Source organism: Corvus brachyrhynchos, unplaced genomic scaffold, assembly GCF_000691975.1.
Source record: "Corvus brachyrhynchos isolate BGI_N302 unplaced genomic scaffold, ASM69197v1 scaffold376, whole genome shotgun sequence".
Classification (NCBI taxonomy): Eukaryota; Metazoa; Chordata; class Aves; order Passeriformes; family Corvidae; genus Corvus; species Corvus brachyrhynchos.
This window is the reverse complement of record NW_008238966.1, coordinates 56,582-78,077: the sequence shown is the minus strand read 5'-3', so window position 1 is coordinate 78,077 and position 21,496 is coordinate 56,582. Positions and strand designations below refer to the sequence as shown.

Genomic DNA, 21,496 nt, shown 5'->3' with positions numbered 1-21,496 from the left:
AGGAATGCAAAGGTATGTGTCCTGTTTCTCCAGAGAAGGGGAATTCTGTGGTTTTTTCCTCTGTGAAAAGGACAGAGTTTCTTCTGATGCCCTAGATTGATGATATCTATGCTTAGATGGAAAGCACCTGAGTTCTGCTGCTGTCACTTCCAATCTCCACATGCTACAGATTCAGTCTGACTTGCATCTTAGGCTGTTATTGTGCTCCTGTAGAGCTGTGCTGTTCTTTCTTTTTACCTTCTGCTTTTGTATCTGTTGACTGTCAAGGCACAATTGTTCCAATTATTGAATCATTTAATTGTCATTATATACTTTTTGTTCATTTTAAAGCTCCCTGTAATCATCAGTGCTGATGTTTCAATAGTCAGTCTGCATTTCCATCTTCTTGTTTCTCATTACCATAAAAGTAGCTGCTCCTGCAGCAGGTTTATTAACCACATGGTGCAATCAAGAAGATTAATACAGTTGAAAGGACTTTTTGAAGATATGAGATGGATTTTCAAAGAAGGAAAAGTGGGGGTTTTGTCCAAATCTCTTTAGACATCTTTGAAAATCTGCTGCCTAATATCGCAAACAGTCTGCTATCATTTTCTACTCAGTACACTTGGAAAAAGAGAATTATACTAAAATTGTTTCTGTAGAGCCTAAATCAAACAGTATTTTTGCTCTCCCTAAGCAGACTAGAAAACTGGTTCTAAATTCAGTTGCAATCTGATGTGATTAGTAAGATTCCCATACAGGTTTGGATGCAGTCATAAGGCTGCAGTCATTCCTAGTGGCATCACAAAGTGAGGGTGGTATGAGTTCCTCAGAATTGTTGGTGCAGCGGTACTGTGCCTTTGTCCATTACCCACAGGGCAGAAGGGTTTTTATAAGAATCAAGTCCTAAATTCAGAGTCACACTGTGCTTCATGTGGGTGAGGACACAGAGTGACTCCCAACTGACTTTGAGATGCTGTGTGAAAAGGAATCTAAACCTCAAGGACCAAAAGCAAAGGAAGACAGAGCAAGCTTGACTTTGTGGCCTACTGGGCAAGCTGTTTTCTTTCTTTTATATTCCTGCTTTGACTTTCAATTTTTTCTGTAATCCATAACTGCAAAATCAATGAACAGTCTGGGGAGCAGGATCCTGAAGAAGGAATTCTGCCTACCTGAGCACCTTATCTGCTGGTCCTGAGTCAGGCATGCTCTTGGGGATCCACATTCCTTTCTATACAAAGTTCAAGATCTTGTCTGAAGCTGCTTGAACAATTAATGAAAAGTAAGAGCTTATTTAAAACCATTCATCCCACAAGACTAATGGGGCCTTTCTGGGAGATTGTAGATGTTCCTCTGCTCTCTCGCATCAGCAGCCCCTGTCCTTACCTGAAACCTCAGGTTCTGAGCCTGTGTGCCCTGCCCAGCTGATGGTTTTCATAAAATGCTGATTTTTCATAAAACTTGTAGAAATTTGGTACCCTTGATGTCTGCCACATTTGGATGAAACGGCCCCTTGAGTTCAGCTGGAAGTGTGAAAGGGAGTGCAAAGCCAATAAGCAGAGACAGGGACACAGTCACAGAATCCTGTTTCTCTTAAGGAACTGCATATAAGTATAATGCTTAGTTTTGCATTAAAAATAGCAGATTTTTTTCTTTTCCTTCCATGTAAGGTGCAAATTGGTGCTTTCAATGCCCAGTGCTCATGATGTGACACTGTAAAATTTGCTGTGTTAGATTTTTGCATTTGAGAAAATGTATTTCTCTTCCTGAATTGCTCACGAAAAATGTGCAGTAACCCAGGAAGGTGGGATCTGTTAAAATGGCACAATGACAGAAGATCAGAACTAACTCCACCAACTTTTTAATCATTTGCCTAATGTTGCTACATCCTAATAGCAAAGATGTGTCACTTCCTGGTTAGTGACTCCCAGTCAATGAGAGCAAAGTGTCCTGCAGGTGTTTGTTTTATAAGTTACTCCACAACTGTGTTTTAGTAAATAATCAAAGGTATTTTTTGCAAGTCAAAACAGCTGGTTCTTGTGCTGCTAACATCGTGTAACACTGTAGGAGTAGCTGCACAGTGATAAATAGTTGTGAACTTTGAAGAGTGGCAGGAAAGGGAAATGCTGTGAAGTCCAGGGCAGAAGGGAACTGTATAATCCAACTGTGATATTTGCTTATCCAGTGCTGTGCATATGGAGGAGGCAGGAGTCCTGCGTGGAGGACCACCAGGGCCTGATCAGCAGTGGCCAACAGTCTCCAGTGCTACAGCAGGTAAGGATGTGAAAATCCAGAATATTTGTGAAGAACTAATGTTAACTGCAGTAGACCTCCTAATGCTTCTAGTTAATTTTTCCTCTGTTTGATATCTCTGAGTGAAGACCCTCAGGTGAGCTCAGCTGGTCAGAGCATGGTGCTAATAACCCCAAGGCTGTGGGCTCAATCCCTGTATGAGATAGGAGCCATTCACTTAGGATTTGGACTTGATGATCCTTGTGGATCCCTTCCAACTCCGAATATTTTGTGATCTGGATATAAAGTTCTTGTAAATTAATCTGTGGAATCTAAATAGAGTGGAACAACAAAGCATAAAATCCATCTTTTTCTTTACTCAGTCTCAGATGAGCACTGGAGATAAGAGTCCCTGATCCCAGCTTTCACCCTGCTTTTGGAGGTTACTGGTTTGTGTAATGGAATGGTGGAATAATGGTTCAGTTCTGATGTGTGTATTCCAGAGCTGATTTGCCCTCCATTTCAAAAGAGCAGTAAAACTGGGCTAGGAGCTTATCAGTTTTCCTTTTGTTATTTTTACAAAGCCAGTAAATCTCTTTGAATGTCTCTTCTCATTTTACTTTCCTGTGGTGAAATCAGACCTAATTTTTTCGCTAGCTGTTTTCATTCACTAATACACGATGATGGAAACTAAAACGTTATTTATTTGTCAAAATAAATTACTAAAAGCATGGTTTAGAATGCAGCTTTATTTACTCTGTCACTGACTGATGACTTCACAGCAGTCAATAAGAATTGACAGAGGGTTCTCATGGAGTTTAGAAAAAAAATCACCTGGATGTTTTGCAGTACAGACAAAAAAAATATTCTCACTTTTGATTTTGGAGCAGGAACAGTGTAGAGACAGAGGAGCAGTCAGTTACTGTTTTCAGCTGTGTCCAAACTAAACTGTAAACTCAGTGGATGCCCTATGTAGGGTGAAGAGCCCTGGATGGCAGCTCTGTGAGCACTGCCAGTCAGGAATTCAAATGAGGAGTGATGCTCATATCACAGAGGCAGCTCAAATGCTGGGAAGTGGGGTCTCCAGGAGAAAAATATGATAGTTGCTTTGTTTAATCTTTTTGGTGCATACTTTTCTTTTTACTTAAAGGGGAATTTCACCTGAATAAGGGGCTAAGGAACAACTCGAGGATTTGCAATCACAGTTACAACATCCACAAATTAATGGTGCCCAGCAAAACCTGCACTTGTGTTGGAGAAGGGCTGTTTGCAGAAACAGATTTGAAAATTAATTTAGTATATAATGGGCCCCTGGGCTATCACCTGGGGCTTGTGTGCCCTTCCTTCTCTTGCAGGCTTTGCAGGAAGACACAGCCTTTGCAGAATATGAGGGGTGTGTGACTATTGAGCTTGCATTTGAAAATGTCACCACAAGTACACTCTAACCTTTGCAAGGGGTTCCCTCAGGCTTTCAGCTGCACTAATCATCCTTGACTGAGCACTCAGTGTATTGCCTTACACCAGTTCAATATGGATACAAACATTCCCCAGATGTTTGCTTGCTGGTACTGCCAATTTCCAGGCACCTGAATGTAAGGGCAAAGGTAGAATGGTTCTGTCATCCGAGAAGGTCCATTGACATTTGGGTTCCAGAGCCCTGTTCCATTATCTGGAGTCCTTCTTGCTCTTCTTTTTTGGGTCTTATCATTTTAGACTTGCTTGGGGAACCTGAACATCTCTTTGTTTGAGCAGAAGTAACCCTTGGCTCTAATGCTGCTTCCCTCCGTGACTTGTGAGGCACTTGTGCAATGAATGCGTCCCTGCACAAAGATTATTTTGTCTTTGTCCTCTCCCAAGGGATTAGTGACCCTGATATTACATTAATTAGACTTTTTTTTTTTGGTAGTGGGTTTCAGATAATATTCTTCTCCTCTCTTCGTACCCAAAAGCTGTAGATATCCCTGATCCTTAATAGCAAACAGGTGTTTAATGGAGAAACGTCAGGATTAATTAGCTTTGGTAGCCTCAGCACATCACATACTTAGCAAATTACTACCACTGATTTAGAATCTTGCCTATAGTTTCCCACAGATCTCTTTTCCAGTGGTTCTTTCTTTTTTTGTTATTAGGTTCAAGACCTGTAATAACAAGTCAAGTGTTAAATCTGTAAATCCTTAGTTCCTAATATATAGCTGAACTTGAACATCATCACCTGTTTTTCAGCACATATGGGTTGCCCAAGCAAAACCTAGTCCTTATTTGACTGACAGCATTCCTGTTGACTTTATTAATATTTCATCCATGCAAAGGACAGTGAATTTGGATCTGGCAGTTTTTAATTGTGTTTGCACCTTCTTAGGCACCAGTCCAACAGATTTTAGGTTTGCAGTTGGGAAACTTCCAGGTGAGGTGGGACAGGAAGGTTCAAACTCCCTCTGGCTTTGAGTTTAGCTCTCTGGGGCATGCTATTAGTCCCCCACATGCTGTATAGTGAGTTCAGGGAATGAAGACAGATTTCTGGTTCCTGCTCTATGTCCTTTGACAGTTTTGACAATTCTATCAGACTTTGGATGACCACTAATCTGAATGAACTCTGTTTTTTTGATCACTGACTCAGAATAAAAGGAGCTTGATTGGGAAAAATGGTGAGAGCTCATAACAGAAACTAGGATGAACAGAAATTTTGCTCTAGACATAAAACACTGAAGATTTCTGAATAAATCAGACTTATGAATAATTCAGAGCTTAGAGTTAGTAGGCATTAGACAAATCTGCGTGTATTTCTCTGTGCTGCTGGTTCCAATCTACAAAACAGAACTGGTGTAATGCAAATGCTTCACAAAAACAGTCTAAAGATGGTTTCATAGCACAAGTAAGACCCAGGAGAACAATAAGGATTTGTGATGAAAAACAGTCATGAGAAATTTCAAATCCTGTATTCAACGTAGACTTTATGTGTGTGCAGTAAATAAGACACTGGGCCACACACCATTTGTAGAGAGGGGAAAATAAAATACTTCCATTCAGACAGTTCTGTAAAAGATGAAAGGATCTCATGCTAAAATCAGCATCTGAAATTTGTCAGTGTGTAGGCGAAGCTATGGGTGAAATACTAGCATCTCTGAAGTCCATGTCAGGTAGCCCACAGACTTTCAGGAAATTAGGATTTCAGTGTCTACCCTTACAAATATGCACAAGGGACTGAATTAAGATTGCCTAGGCAAATGCCATCCTAAAATACAGTAATTTTGTACTTATGCTTTTGCAGTGGTAACATTCTTCTAAATATATCTGCTATTTTTTTTCCTTTTCTCAGGGAATTAGCTGGGGAGGAGAGGTGATAACCCTGTTTTTTAAAGCTCCAACAGATCATTGTCCTTCCTGTGCTGGGGCCCCAGAGTTGGATGCAGTGCAATTATTTTAACAGAGCCTGCCTGCACTGACTGGGCTCTCCCAAGGGTGCGAGGACACCAGACAGCCCATCATGGACTGGTTGGGAGCACTGCAGAAAGAAATTTTTCCCTGTGAGGGTAGTGAGGCCCTGGCACAGGGTGCCCAGAGAATCTGTGGCTGTCTCATCTCTGGGAGTGTTCAAGGCCAGTTTGTATGAGGCTTGGAGCAACCTGGGCTAGTGGAAGGTGTCCCATGGCAAGGGTGTGAAACAAGATGATTTATAAGGTCCCTTTATACAAAGCTCTTTGCATCCCATCACCCCAAATCGGACTAATTCAGTGTTTTTCCTCTGAAATTTGTGTGTCTCACAGCTTTTCCTGGTTTTATTCAGTTTTTCCTGCTGTTCCTTACTTCCTGCCTAACTGTGACCTTCTCACATGTGCCATGCTAGCTAGGGGTATTCCTTGCCCACTTACCCCTAGACTTGGGTTTATGCTGGGAACTACAGTTTCTCTGGAATATTTGTATTGTTCTCAGAGGATGGTTCCTGCTGCAATCACCTGGAATGCAGGCAAGCTCCATTGATGGGGCATGAGATGCAGAATAAGTGATGAATTCTGAAAATTAAATGTGAGGCAACTGTAAATATGTCAAATAAGCAAAATGGCCTGAAAGGTAAAGTCAGTCTTCCTCGTGAGTTTTGTACTGCTGGTTTGGGGTAGGGTGTTGTAAACAGAATGACTGTGGGAAAACTGTGAAGAAAGGAGAGGGGTTCTTGTGTGGATTTTAAATTATAATTGTCCACTGTTAGTTGTGGCAATCCCAATTCTCTGTTTCACAGACTACTTTGGATGTCAAGCAAGTAAATCCAACCTGAATAAGAATATTGTATCTGAAAGAGATACTTTGTCCCAATGAAACTGTGATAAGGGCCCAGATGAGATACAGGATGATAGTGTAAGGAGAGATCCGAGCAGATCTCTAAGGGCATGAGAGGGGACACCAGTAAAAACCTTGCATAGAAAGGTGAGCACAGAGGATCTGGTAGAGAGAAACAATTGGAAGAGATGCCAGAAGGTCTGCAGGAGGCAGATAGCATTGGGAATGGCACAGTGTCGATTTTTAAGTGACTACTGAGCACAGGTCACTGGAAGAAAGATTGGCACACTGGGGCTGGGTAATAGATAGTGATGAGCGGGACAGAAAGCTGCACCGCAGTTGTTCTTTTCATGGAATGCCCATTTGACATTGTCTGCATCTTTGAGTTCATGTAACAGCAGCACAGAAGGAATGAAAAGTATTGGGGGAGTGTTGACTCTCACTGTTGGAGCAGACACTGGTCTTCAAATCAGGCAGGCATTATGGTAGAAGCTCACAGGGTCCCACAGCACTGTCACAAAGCTCTTGGCCCCTGAATTAGTCTTCTGAAAATCAGGTTTAAAGAGCCTAAGAAAATAACTCAGAGGATGATGAGACCTAAGTTGTGACATATTTCATATGATAAAGCTTTACACTGTGGCTGTAAGTGGAGGACAATTTCTTCCTAAATGTCAGTGAGTTTCTATTCTCCTTCTTCAAATGACCTTCCTCATCTACAGAAAAAGGGTGCGATTAAGACTCATCAAGCAGTCACTGCAAAGAATGTTCAGGGGCTGAAAGTGCTGTTTCTTTGAGACTGTTAAAGGTTAATTTACAAATAACAGCAGAGTACACTGCTCTGGCTTAGCTTTAGCAGTTCATTGATTAAAGCTATAAAAGATAATAACTAATTAGCAACCCAGAATACAAAACTGGGTTCTTGGTTTGTTGCAGGATGCTGCAGCTGTTTAAAATGGAAGGAGCTAGAAAATGCAGCTGTGCATATCTAAAGCCTCTTCCTATTTTTTAAATTAATAACCAGTTTTCTGTGGAATTTCATAATTCCAGCCTTCAAAACCAGAAATATATAGAAAGCAAAATATCAGCCCTAAAATCCATACCTCGAGTGGTCTAAGAAACACTGTGATAGTATGAGTAGTATTTTAAAGAACAGAATAGGGGGAATACAGAACAGCCTAGTTATTTCTGTTTCTCATGATAATTAGTCTTCAAATCAGTGATTTAATAAATTCCCAAAATGAACGTCCTAAGCAGCTCCTAAGACTACATAGGAAAGTACCACAGAGCTTTTGTTCACAGCCTCTTGTATCATGGAAAAAATCATCCCCACTAAGCACACTGAAGTAATTATTTGAAGCTGCAGTATCTATCAGCTCAGTGGAGTCTGGGGAAGGAAATCATGCCAGCTTACTTGGGTAGATGCAGTGCAACGACATAAACTGAAATAGAAATGATCTGCAAGGGTTATATAGGGCTACATCCCTTTCTTTTATCTTATGTTTAGATTTTGGTCATTGAATTCTCAAGTCAATTCCAGCCAGTTGCTGAGACCTTCGACATGATGTACAGTCCTCAGTTTTGCCCCTATTCCCAAAACACTTCATTCCCAGAACATTCCCTGCATACTCCCTGCTTTTTGGCTTTCCACTTCTGTTTGCTCCATTTTCACTCCTTTCTTGTTACCTATCTGGTTTGCCAAGTATGTACCTCTCTCTCTTTCTAAATTTTCTTGTTTATTCCTTCCATCTAATGACTTTGGTTTCTTCCTGCTCATCTGTCCACTGTCTCCCCTCTGTACTGTTATTTCAGGAAGGTTGAAATGTAGATCACCAGCTTGGCCCCACATCACCTTTTCAATATTTCATACTGAACTAAGAATTTTCAGGGGTAAATGCTGCTCATTTTGACAGCCTGATGGAAGCTGGAGAGGACTGAGAATTTCAAATGCTACTTGGACTGAAGAAAAGCATTTTGAAATCAAAAGGATTTTTTCAAAAGAGCATGTCAAAAGTACATATTTTTATGACAGATGCAACTTGACATACTGATCAAAGCTGATGACTGTTATGACCAGAAACTCATCTGCTTCACCCCATCCAAACTGTGGTTGAGCCAGCACTTTGGTCTTTCAATATTTGGAGTTGGGACTGGGTAAATTAATAGGTTAGTTTAGATTTCTGTTCAGCTGAGTGAGCAAAGAAAGGAGGGGGTGATAGATGATATTATACAGAAAGTGCAGTCATGACTTGGCTAAAGTTAAATTTACTTTCTGTTAATTTATCTTCCTCTTAGCTGCAAAACCCTCATGACTGACCTGAAATAGTGCTTGTGATCTTTATCAAGGGGTCCATTACTTTTCAGCAGCGTGTACCAAGTAAATGAGATGACATGGATGAGAGATTTAATAGCGTGTAATACCTTAGTCCTTGAAGGCTCAGTGTGAGGAAAAAAAGATAGGACTCATCAGAATTTGGAAAAGGCTAATGCTGGAAACTTCTAGATTGTGTGGTCTCTTTGACTTAATGTATTTGAATAAGACTTTGTGTTAATTTTGACTGTCAAAGCAATGGTCTTGGAAGAGTTTATGTCTTCATGTACAATGGCCAGTTCTTGATTTCACCTGCTGCAAATATTTGTGAGAAGAAATTACCTTTCTCATTAGGCCCAGGCAATGCAGAATGCATTTGTGCATTTCATCATTTAGTCCAGACCCTGTCTACGTGCATCTTTCCATTTGGATTGGGGCCACATTTGTCCCTGACTGGAGCCAGTTGTTGAATTTTCCCAGCTGGAGATGAAGTCCAACTTCTGATCCCCCCATGGGGTGATTGTTTCAGTGAAGGTTTCTTAAAGGTAGGACTGATAGCTGCAGCTGAGATGTTAATAACACTGGGGACCTGCAAATTTTCTAAAACCAGGAATGAAGTAAGAGTAAAGGAGGCAGAAGGCTAGAGGTTTTCTGTGACTGAACAACATGAAGAAAGTCTTCTGAAACTGTGGACAAAAGCTGCTGCAGCTCCAGACTTTGTCATTTTAAGAACTGATAAAGAGATTTTACATAAGCAGTTTATCTGGCTATAATTTCTATGTTTAGGCACTAAGAGAAAGTTTAATAGCAATAACTGCTTGTCTACTTAATTCCTCCTTTCCTGTAATAATCTTTTTGCTTCCTCAAAATGGAGGTTAAATTCACAATTAAAAAATAAAAATACTTCTCATAACTGAGAAAAACATAAAAGGGGGGGGGCAAATATAACATTTGCCAGATGATGTGATTACTTCTTTGACATCTGGTAGGAAATTGTTTTATAAGTACAAGAAAGTCAGATTTTCAAATCTAAGCAACTTTTTCACTGTCTTTTGCATTAGACATGTGTTTCTTTGTGATCTTGGTAACAATACCAGTGAGTTTGCCTTGTCTGCCTACTGGTAATATTTTGCAGCTACACAGAAGACATAGATTTTTATTCCTGTCTTTATTATTTTCTCAGCAGTTTCAATAAATAAATAGAAAAATCACTCCCTTGCCACTGTACTACCTGGGGTTGTGATCTTGTCAGAACTTATAAACTGAACAAGTGTTTATCTGGTCAGTACTTCAGGGAATTGATGGTAATCAAATTGTTTCCACTTGAGGTTACAGCTGCTTTATTTTTTCCCTGTTGTGCCTCGCTTTTGTGTGCGTGGTTTGGGGGTTGTTTTTTATCTCTTCCTCTACTGCTGTGGGCTTAATTTTATTCTATTTTGATTTTTTTTTTTTAAAGAAAATATACTCAAGTAAATGTTAAAACAACCTATGGTATTTATGATCCCAGATGAATTTTAACCCTGTTGTCTCTTGCAATATACATTTTACTATCTGATAGAGAACAGATGGATAAAATAAGGACATTTCTAAGTAATCCTAAGAAATTCTGATCTGGAATGTATTTATATTGCAAGTGATGGAAGCAGAAAAGAGGTTGAGGGAGTCCAGACCACTCTCTGATATTGAATCTTCTCTTAATGGATGTCTGCCTGTGTGCAGCACTTCGCTGTACACAAGGGTCATAAATGTATTTTTCATGTGTTTATTTTTGTAACCAGGCATTGCTTCAGCGTCTGTTGTTAATGTTGTAGTGTGGCAGTGCCTCTCAGGTCAGATGGTGCTACACAAAGCCCATACAAATAGCAAAAGACAAGCCTTGCCTTAAGGAACTTGCCACTGACACGAGCAGGGCAGACGAAGTCTGGGAACACAAGGGAAAGGACACGTTCATTATCCTGGTTTAAAAAGAGGAAAAACAAAGTACAGCAAAACTAAAATTACTCTTATCACAGAGTGCTCTATGGGGCTGTTGATCAGCATCTACCTGGCCCAAAATGTTCTCACTGAGCAAAAAATAACAGCATTGTCAGACTGTTTTGGGGCTCTCCCTCCCAGCTCCGTTCCAGCCTGCTGAGCCATGGAGAGTCCATTAGGTCAGGACTTCCTGAACACGGTGCAGTTATTGTTCCAGCCCTCCTGTTTCACTGCAGTGCTTACAGGCCCTGTGCTTGTGCAGTCAGACCTTTAGCAGCTCCCAAGCCCTGCTTTTTAAAGAGGCAAGCAGAGGCTGCTTCATGTTCCTCTGGGTCATGGGAGAGAGACTTTTTACAGGAGCACGGACTGACAGGACAAGGGGGAATTGCTTCACGATGACAGAGTAGGTTTAGATTAGGTATTAGGAAGAAATTCTTTCCTTTGAGGGTGGGGAGGCCCTGGCACAGGGTGCCCAGAGAAGCTGTGGCTGCCCCTGGATCCCTGGCAGTGTCCAAGGCCAGGCTGGATGTGACTTGGATCAACCTGGTCTAGGGGAAGGTGTCCCTGCTGATGGCAGGGAGGTTAAAATGACATGGTCTTCAAGGCCCCTTCCAACCCAAGCCATTCTATGATTCTTATAATGATGTTTCTCTCTTTTGAACCTCTCTGATCTCTTGGCCGTCCCCTTGTTTTGTTGAGACTCCAGAACAGGGCTGCATGAGGCAGAGAAAGCAATACGTGGATGTTTTTCCAGCACACATTCTGGCTATTTATGTAACATTGACCTAGAGATGCTGATTTTACTTCAAGAACTAAACCCTGAACTCATTTGGTCATTACTTGTGTGCACTTGGAGGGTGTAATGAGAGATGTAGAACAGCAATAGCAGCACGCAAAGGCTTCCCCTTCATTATGGGGATTTAATACTCAGAAAATCAAGGCTCTGGCTGTGGAGGAAATGAATCTGAATGCAGCTTCTCTGCTCTTGTCTTATATAATTACAGTCAGCCATCCCTAAAAGCATCCCCTCTTAGCATGCACACGCAACTAGCAAAATAAATGGGTTGATTAGGAAGCAAAAAAAACCACACCAGAAACCCTTTGTGGTCTTGTGGAAACTGTTCCTATGTGCTTATGCTGAGAAAAAGAGTGTGCTGCTTCTGTTTGCACAGGTGGATAGAACAGGTTCAGAGAACACAAGGGAGACCTGGTGCAGCCTGAATGTCCCCACTCAGCATGCAGTGCTGGGGTCAGATACAAAGAGGTGACCAGAGCAAACCAGTTAACAGCAGCAGGTCATCCCACAACAAAGCTGTGGAGACTGGAGCTAGAACAGAACTGACTGAGAGGGGTGTGAATATGACAAAATTAACTTGCTTGTATTTTTATTGAGTTGGTTACTAGGAACAAGATAAGCACTTCAAAAGAGTAAGGGTGTGGAGTGACAGGACAAGGGGGGTTGGCTTCAAACGTAGAGTAGGTTTAGGTTGGATGTTAAGAAGTTCTTTCTTCTTAATAAGAAGGGTGGTGAGGTACTGACACAGGTTGCCCAGAGAAAATGCAGCTGCTCCATCCCTGGAAGTGTTAAAGGCCAGGGGCTTGGAGGAACCTGGGATAGTGGAAAGTGTCCCTGCCCGTGGCAGGGGTTGGGAGTAACTGAGCTTTAAGGTCCCTTCCACCCCAAGCCCTTCTATGATTTGCTGTTTGTGTCCCAGTTCTGTCTCATGTGACTTCTTTTTGGGCTGTTCTGAAAAGGAGTCTTTGAAAAAGCAAGATTTGTTTCCTGACAAACAAATTCTGTGCCAATGGATTCAGAGACTCTTTTGTGGTGGTGTGTGTGCTATCCTGCAGCATAGAGTGAGGTGGGATTTGAGGGGCTGCAAAGGGAGTTCAAACTCCATTTATAGGTCAGACCTCAGGTGTATAATACTGAAGCACACGGAAAACAGGCTGCTGTCCTGGCTGGGAGTGGCACTAATTAGATACCTAATTGTGCAGCTAATCTCCTTAGGCTCACTTAGACAATTAAGGGCAAGAGAGGTCCTCTGCCCTTCTGTCTCTGCATTTGTCCCTGTGGTTACTAGAGCTGGCCAAGGGATTTTGCCTTAGGTAGGTTATGCCTTCTTATCCTGTAACCCCACCTCCTTGGCTTAGTGCCTGGTCCTTTGGAGGGCTTATTCTAGCTAAATTATTCAAACCTTGAAAAAAGAAACAGCTAGTTATTTCCAAGATGCAAACTCTGATCTTCAAGTAATTTCGTATTTCAGCAGTTTTTTCATATGCAGAAAAATCAGCAGTTTTTTCATATGCAGATTTTTAATGCATTGAGAGGCACTTGAAAATCCAGAACCCAGACTACACTTAAAAACAATCAGGAAAGCCATGAGCCTTCTTTAGTTCCCTTGATTAAATTGTCTGATGTTTTTGTTCCATATAATCACTTGAATATGGTAGCTGAGTTTAAAGGAAGAATGTTCTAAGACACAGTAAAATGAAAGAAGTTTTGACCAAAGGCAGTGAGTGAAAAATGGCAAAATGAATATTGAAAATATTTTCATAAGGCTGAAAAATGCAGAATAAACAATTCCTCCCCCAATTTTCCTTCAAACCCTGCCTGTAGACCTTACAACTTTGCTTTTAAGAACCGAAATCCAAACTGGAATTTTCTTTACCAAGGAACATTACACATTAAACACATCTCGGGATTTGCGGTCGCAGAGTACATTCTTCTCCCTCCTGCTCTCTGCTTTTCACCATCTCGTGCTGCATTTGTGATCCAGTATGCTCTCAGGAGCAAGAGACTGACATTTTAGTGGTAAATCAATTTGCACACCCATAGTGGTGGTTAAGTGGTCATAATTAATAACTACAGCAGCTGAATTGTCCACACCATTCCATTTCAAACTGCTCCTGTTGTCCTCTCTGACAATATAAGCAGACAGGCTCCAATGGTTACAGTGTCCTTTCCAAATGCCCAGAGTCAAATGTCTTCAGTCACATGTAGAGGATAAATTCTCTCAAAAAAACCTGTGACTGCATCATGCATAGACTATCAGCAAGAGGAGTGGGCCAGCACCAGCCTGCTGATTCGGTTTCCAGGTGATTTGTTCTCTCTAGTTACCATGCATAATGTCATCTCTTCACGGTGAAAATTACCTGTTCTCAGTAGATTATTATCTTGCTGCAAATTTATGCTAAGTAGGTAGCAGGGTCTCCCACATGCGTAGCTGGAAACCAAAGAATTAAAATAAATTAATAACATTAGTGTCAGATTATCTGCTTCATTTATGCCCAGACTTCAGTTAGGGAAAATAAAGCACCGTGAGGAACATCGCCTTTTGCTTTTAATTGAACTGATTTTCTGTGGGGCAAGAAAGGTGGCAGTTTCACAAGGACCACACGTGCTGGTGACTGCTCTAGGTCCCTGCCTTTTCCCCTCTGAAGAGTGCAGGTGCAGTTAGACAGTAAAACTATTTTCAGCAGTGAAGTCTGGAGACAGAACAAAGCATATTTCTGTTGTTCCACACTGTAAATCAGTACATCCATCCTGGTGTACAGGCTTTCAAACTGCACCTGGACCTAGCCAGGAGACCTGTAAATGGCAAAGAGAGCTGCTTACTTCTGGGCTGACAGGCAAGGTAATTTGGTGATCTTAATCCAGTTCCCCACTGGCAATTTGCCACGTCGGAGAAAACACTGTCACAGCTGAAACTAATTGGCAGCCCTAGCAGGGAGGCCAGTGGGTTGTGCAGACTAAATCCATGCAGGTCAACTTCTGATCTTCTCTGAGGCATGTTGGCTAGACAGTGTGATGGAAAGCTCGGAGCATTTCTGCCAGCTTTGTAGCTGGTCTCAGTGGAAAAGATACTCCCAGCCATAAATACTGATGCTCCGAGTGTTTACTTCTTGGTGCATTTTTATGAATCTTGAAATTATATGTCAAATATAATTTTAAAAGCTTAGTGCTCATCAAGGTCTACAGTTAACCTCGTTATTCTTGCCTGGGTTTTCTCCTTTTACCATTCACAGATGGCAAGAATTTGTAACAGACATTGCAGAAACTGTGTCTGGCTCCTTCATAGCTACGATGTGAGGTCAGCTCTGGCTTTGATCTCCTTTGATGATAGCTCCATTGTAATCTGCAGATCCTCCTTTCCATTTGTTCATTTCCCCTGACTAATTTGATTAAGTACTAGTTTAAGAGCTCTTCATCATTTTTCCATGTGGAATAAAAAATCATCAGAGGATGGAATGTAGGTAAAATAAAACGTAGGTGTTACTAATTTACCAGTCAGCCTAAGATTGCACTTGTGCATTAAAGAAGAGGAGGAGGCAGTTAAAGGTTCTGAAGTCTCGCTCTGAGAGGAGCTGAAGCAACCCTGTAACTGGTGCTCAGTATAAAATCACTGCTGAATTGGCCTTCAGAGTTGCTAGGAAACCAAAATAAAAATCCCTAGTCTGTAACGCACAGATGTCATGAGCATGACAGAATTTTGCTGCTCTTCCTCTTTTTTTTTTTTCCTTCCTTGGTGGAGGATGGAGAGAAGCTGCACAAACCAGTTTGAAGAAAACATTAGGAAGCTGATTTCTGTCCTGATGTCTGTAGTCCTACCTGCAAGTAATTTTACTTTTTAGAAAGAGCTGTGTTTCAACTTTAGGAAGAGCTTGGATGCATTTCAGGGGGGTTATGTATACTAAAAGAATGGCTTTATGTAGTTCCCTATCAGTTTCTACCTGTCTAGGTCTCTTCCTGGAAGTGTTCAAGGCCAGGTTGGACGAGGCTTGGAGCAACCTGGGGTAGTGGAAGGTGTCCCTGCCCATGGCATGGATTTGGAATGAGATGAGGTTTAAGGTCCCTTCTAATCCAGGCTATTGTATGAAATCTTGGGATTTTTTGTTCTGCTTTTCTTTTAGTTCTTGCCATATATTCCAGTCCTCTATCAAATCAGCGTTGCTTTTCCCCTGACTATAGAATTAGCTGGTTCAGGGAACTGCTCTGCCTGAAGAGGCTTGTGTAGGCTCAATTTTCAACTCAATTAGCTGCTGCTGAGAACTCATACTGGCACAAAAGGGGTTAGGGATACCACAGACAATGCGTGGAACTGCATGTTCAGAACAAAGGTCTGTTGTGCTTGTAGAGAATCAGACTTGTGAAAACAAGGCAGAAAGGGGAAACAAGAACTGATCTTGTTGTAGCGTTGATCAGAACAGATAATGAAAAGCAAAGAAAGATAAGGACCTGCATTATTTGAGTAAGAAAAATGCAAACAATGAAAGAGATACTATGTCTAAGAATAGTAAAGCATTTGATAAGGGGTTTGAGAAGTATAGTAACCCCCTGAAAAAATTATTTCTTCTAAAATATGTTGTGTCTGAAGTGTATTTATGGACTAGAATGTTGAATAGAAATATGCTTGAGGAATATAGAACTCCAGCACTTGATACATCGAATTTAGAAATTACAGATGAGATGCAGATGAGTTACAGCTATGCTGTAACAAGTTAGACAAGCGAGAAACTAAAAATCAGAAAAAACCCCAGAAGATGAGGTTTTGGTTGAACTTCAATCTCCTGTGGTTTCAATGATAGCATCCCAGTGATAGTTGGTCACACAAACTTGTGAGCTCAAGCAAATTCTGGTGGAGAGAAGTGATGTGTTACACTCAATTTGTCATTTCCTTGAGCAGGTAGTTAAGGATCAGCTGAACTATGTTCACTAAGTCCCTTTTTCACTATTATTCAAGTAGTCTTATCATCCCTCCTGGAGATGCTGTTTTGCAGCTGGAAGTGAAAATACCCAGACCCATGACTTCTCACTTAAGACTATAACCTTTGTCCTTTGCTGGGAAAGACCAGCAGTGATACTGAGTATGGAAGAAGATTTACTCCAAGTCTGGATACAGCAGCCATCCAGTCTTAAACAAACCAGGTAGAAGAATCCACCTGGTAATGTGGAAACGTAGGATGAAGATCACACCTATGGCATGATTTTGCAGACCCAGACAGCCTCAGTAGATATCCTCACCACAAAGAGCTGCCAGGCATTCAGCTGCTGTCTGGGCAGTCTGATCAATGACCAATTCCATTTCAGATGGATTGTGCTGCCAGCTGCAATATAATCAGCAGTGCTGATAAGCAGCAATACTAGATTGGAGAACGTGACCGAACATTGTATTAACGTTTAGTGGCTGGTGGGCAGTTGCAGGCTGCTGGCAAGAAACCCACTAACCATGAGAATTACTTGGAATTCATCATAGTAGGCAGAGTCACTCTTGCATGTGGCTGCAGTGTTGCCTGAACATATTCACAAGAGAGAAGGGAGAACTCATTTGTGTTCTTCCTCCCCTTCCATTCCCTCTAATGATACGTTTCTTAAACCAAGCTGAAGTCAGAACAGAGTCCAACATTCATGAAACTACTAAAATGCAGTGGCCATCAGATGCAGTGGCACCACTGTAGAAAGAACAGAGTGTGAAGAAAGGAAATTGGTATCTTTGTTACAATTAGAAAAGCAAATCCACAACTAAATAATTATTTAAAAACTTGTGGGTAAGCTGAGAATCATTATTGGCACCCCATTGATGACAATGTCAGCTATTTCCACCGTCTGAGGACCAAGTGTCCAGCCCAAGGCAGTATTTCCTGACTGAGGTGCCAGAACTCTGTTCTGTCAGACAGAACGAGCTGTCTGGTTTTGCCTCAGCTTTTGGGAGGCATTTCTGGGAGTAAGTGCTCAAGGGCATTAGGGCTTGAAAAAAAATTTATTGGTATACGCAGACAATAGAGGAACTCCAAGACATCTGAATGGCAGCCAGTGGCACTGAATTACCATTTACTGGGAAAGGTAGCAAGCCTAGAGAAAAATCCTCATATCATACCCTAGAAAGGGGGTATGTAGGCAACCAGAGGCCTGGAAATGAGGGAGAATCTTCCATGAATGTTTATCTAGTACTTTCCATGGAAAGTGAGGCTGCTCAAGTGATTGTTCTCTCCTTACGTGGGCTGACCAGTCATCCTCCCACCAGCACCTGCTCGTGTTAAAAAACTAAAATTCTGAGGAGACTCTTAATTGGAGACCCCAATTATCTGTGTCTTTTAAAATCTTATTTTTAGCTCAATCACCCAACCTAGTTGATATCTTTCCCAAGTGATACACAGTGCCCAGAAAGCCACAGAATTTATTTTTTTTCCAAACCTTTAATCAGTCTTTGATGCTACTGCTTGGGATTTAGGAAAGATGCTGATGGATTCTGCCAAAAGTGGACGAGATTGTATTGGACTCTGCTGTTAAGATACAGCCTGGGAATTGGAGAAAACAGTAATTAAATATTTGCTCTACCATTTTGAGTTCATGGCAATAACCTTTCATTTGAGCTGTGCAGAGCATTATACTTGAGCAGATCCTTGAAAAGCAATTATTACCAACCACACGTGCAGAGCCCAGTAGTTAAAGATCATCAAATTTTAAAAAAATTAAACTTCTTGTTTATGTTTTCTACATCATTAGAGTTGTGATTATTTTTTTCTTCCTTCCCTCCCTTGCCCAGCTTTTTCTAAAGCCATAGGGATTATAGACTTGATTTTGTTCAATTCTGTGATTATGTAATGCTGGAGCAGCCTTTGAGCCTTCAAAACTCTAGCAGCCATCATGTAGCATGCACAAAATGAGAGAACTGGGCATTTTGCACTTCAGAGTAATTAGCGGTAAAAAGTGGAGCTGTGTTAATTCTGCCATATTCATTTTTGTGGACATTTTGTGACTTTTGGAAGCACAACTATTCACATCCTGTGTTAGATTAATAGTTAAGGTCACCTCAGATACTCAGTGTATTACTCTTGAACTGGCAAATAAATGTTCTTGTGCAGCAGAGCTTGCTTTCTGCTCTGCCATATGCTGAGTTTTAGGCTTTCTGGTCTGGATACAAAGTCCTACTTTCCCAGGGGAACTGAGGAGACAAGAAATGATTTTGGTTTGAGTGCCCTTTATTTGATCTGCAAAGTGGCAGCTGTTGCGGGGTTTTTTCCATACAGAAGATGTGATCTGAGACCGTGCAATTCTCATGGCAAATATGACAAATATACACCATGAATTAAGGCAAGTGCAATATTTGGATGCTGAGGTCAATTTAGTATTTGTGAATGGGAACAAATTGTTGCACCTGGCAGTGAGGTCTCCTGTTTGCTGCAGAGAAGAGGTGCTGGGCAGAAATTCTACCTCCTTTGCAGACCTGCTTTATCTGTGACCTGGAAGAATCCAGGCTAGCAGCCACTGGCTAATTCTTATTTAGGTGTTAATAAGTCTTTGTTTCTCTGCTGAGTTTGGCATCACCACTTGACAGAGACTCATCACTTCATAACACGTGTGCTGGGAGGAATAAGGTGCAGCAGATTCTGGGATCTGGGAGTGAAAGCTTCCAAATCATGCTAATAACTAAAGTTCTTGAAATACAGACAGTGTCACACATTTGGGTTTTCAGAATAACTGCAGTACACCTTTATGCTGAGACAACAATTTGAACATACAAACAGAGTTTCCAGATGAGAATGTCACTGCCTAATCGGGAGAAACATATTCAGGTCAAGTGCCAGATACAGTTATGCAGGATACCAGTGTTGGTCCACACAGCCTTTAGGGAAGCTGCACAATCCTGGAATACTGAAAAAGAATCCAGAATCCAGTGCATAGCTTTGAAGGAAGCCATCAGAAGATATTTTTCTATCTTGCAGACCATGATTATTGATTACGCAGTTCTGTGATTCTCAGAAGTGAACTCTTCATTGACTGGAATTAGATTTATGAAGGCAGTTGCTTTCTCTGCAGCATGTTCTGTTTGTCACAGATGCCTGGGTAAGGGAAAGCACCTGTTATGAAATGCATGATGGTGTAGAGAACAGGATGGATAAACAGACCATGAAATTGTATTGGGTCAGTCCTATGCCGCCACTTCCAAACACTCAAAACTTAAGTCTCAAGTGACTTCCTTTTGTTTGTTTTCCAGTGCATTAACAGCCAAAATTCTTTTTTTTAAGGTTTGGGGTTTCTTTATTCTCACATGAAACCTGAGATTCTCACAAAACTACTGATACTTTAATGAAGTGACCTGTCAAGGTTGAATGGGTATGACATGATTCCACATTGCAAAGACTGGAGACACAAAAATCCCACGTGGAGTTCGCTACCCCACATGGGTAGAAAAAACTAAGTGAGAAAATCCAGGCTGCAATTTATGCTCTTTCATTATTTAATTGTGTTTAAAATACAGCAGCCACGAGGGAACAAGCTTGATTCCTTTCTCTTCTGTTAGTCTATGGTAGTGCCACCTGCTCAGCATTTTTCTATCTTAATGCAGCTTTTCTTATTGAACCCAAAGCAGAATTACCTGGAAGAGCAGCAGAAAACCTGCAGAGAGGCTTGTGATAGAGTGAGGATTAGGAGGCAGGAAATGGGTGATTCACTCTGGCTTCTGAAGACAAGCATGAAATCAAAGCTGTGGGCAGGAGTGGGAAGGATATTTGGGAGGAGTATGAACTGATTCCTGAGTTATTTATAGAGGGGGAAGAGTGGGTTTTGCCTTAAGAAAGCTCTGCAGGTCTGGGTGCAGTTGCAGACATATTTGTGCAAACAGGAGACTTTGGGTGGAAGGAGAAACAGAAGATTCCTACTGTGTCTGTGGATTTATGAGTTTATCTGAACTTCTTCAGTAATGGTGAAGCCACCCCACTTGGTATATTTTGGTGAAAGTCTGAGGCCCTGAAGAGAGCAGCTGAGCAATTAACACAATATTTTCAGTCATTGCAAACAGTTGTTTTGTTGTCATATTGTTGGCTTTCCCTCTCACTTCTTTTTTAAGTTTTGTTTGTATCTCTAAAAAATATGTGCCGAGGGAAAGCTCTGACCACTGCAAGAAAAGAGAGTAAAGCCATCATAATTAATTTTTGTGTAATTGATTCCCTCAGGTACTAAAAGCTGCATGGCTCATTTCAGTAGAATCATAGAGTCACAGAATGGTTTGGGTTGGAAGGGACCTTAAAGATCATCTTGTTTCACCCCCCCTGCCATGGGCAGGGACACCTTCCACTAGCCCAGATTGCTCCAGGCCCCATCCAACCTGGCCTTGGACATTTCCAGGGATCCAGGGGCAGCCACAGCTTCTCTGGGCACCCTGTGCCAGGGCCTGCCCACCCTCACAGGAAAGAATTTCTCCTGTAACCTAAATTTCCCCTATTTCAGTTTGAATCCATTCCCCCTTGTCCTGTGACTACAGTTCCTGATGAAGAGTCTCTCTCTGGTATTTGATATTGAGCCTAAATATTTGTCCTGTCTCCAGGTATTGTCCCTGCCTGAAGATTGACACTTTAAGCTTTAAGCAACTGGCAGATCTGCTCAAGCACAGAGATAAAAATCTGTTTGCCTCTTCACTGAGTTGTTTCACTAGAGATGCAAATTGGATGATTGCTGAGGCAAAAATGGTCCATAGCTGCTTGTGGAAGATCTGCAGGCATGATTATCCTGTTTTTTGCAAGAAGAGCTATTAAATATTCGTGCTAGTTTCAGGAGATATGCACACATGTTTTTGAATATCAAATTGAGTGCCTCCCTGGTGAGTAGAATGAACTAGATCAACCAGAGCATTTCAAAGCATCCTTTTGCTGTCTTTCCTCCTCGGTGCAGAGTATATCTGCTTTGACTGCGCTTCCTCGAGCCTTGAAGCTGCTGCAGAAATTCCAGCC

At 41.5% G+C, this 21,496-nt stretch overlaps 1 protein-coding gene across 1 annotated transcript in view; it reads left to right on the top strand.

Moving 5' to 3' along the window:
* LOC103618710 overlaps positions 1–21,496 on the top strand; it is a 72,972-nt gene that overhangs the window by 36,825 nt on the left and 14,651 nt on the right. Inside the window, exons 4-5 of the mRNA XM_017738664.1 lie at positions 1–12; positions 2,165–2,253. The exon at positions 1–12 is cut by the window's left edge and continues 49 nt beyond it. Coding sequence (XP_017594153.1) covers positions 1–12; positions 2,165–2,253 — 101 coding nt within the window. The remainder of the gene's footprint in view (positions 13–2,164; positions 2,254–21,496) is intronic.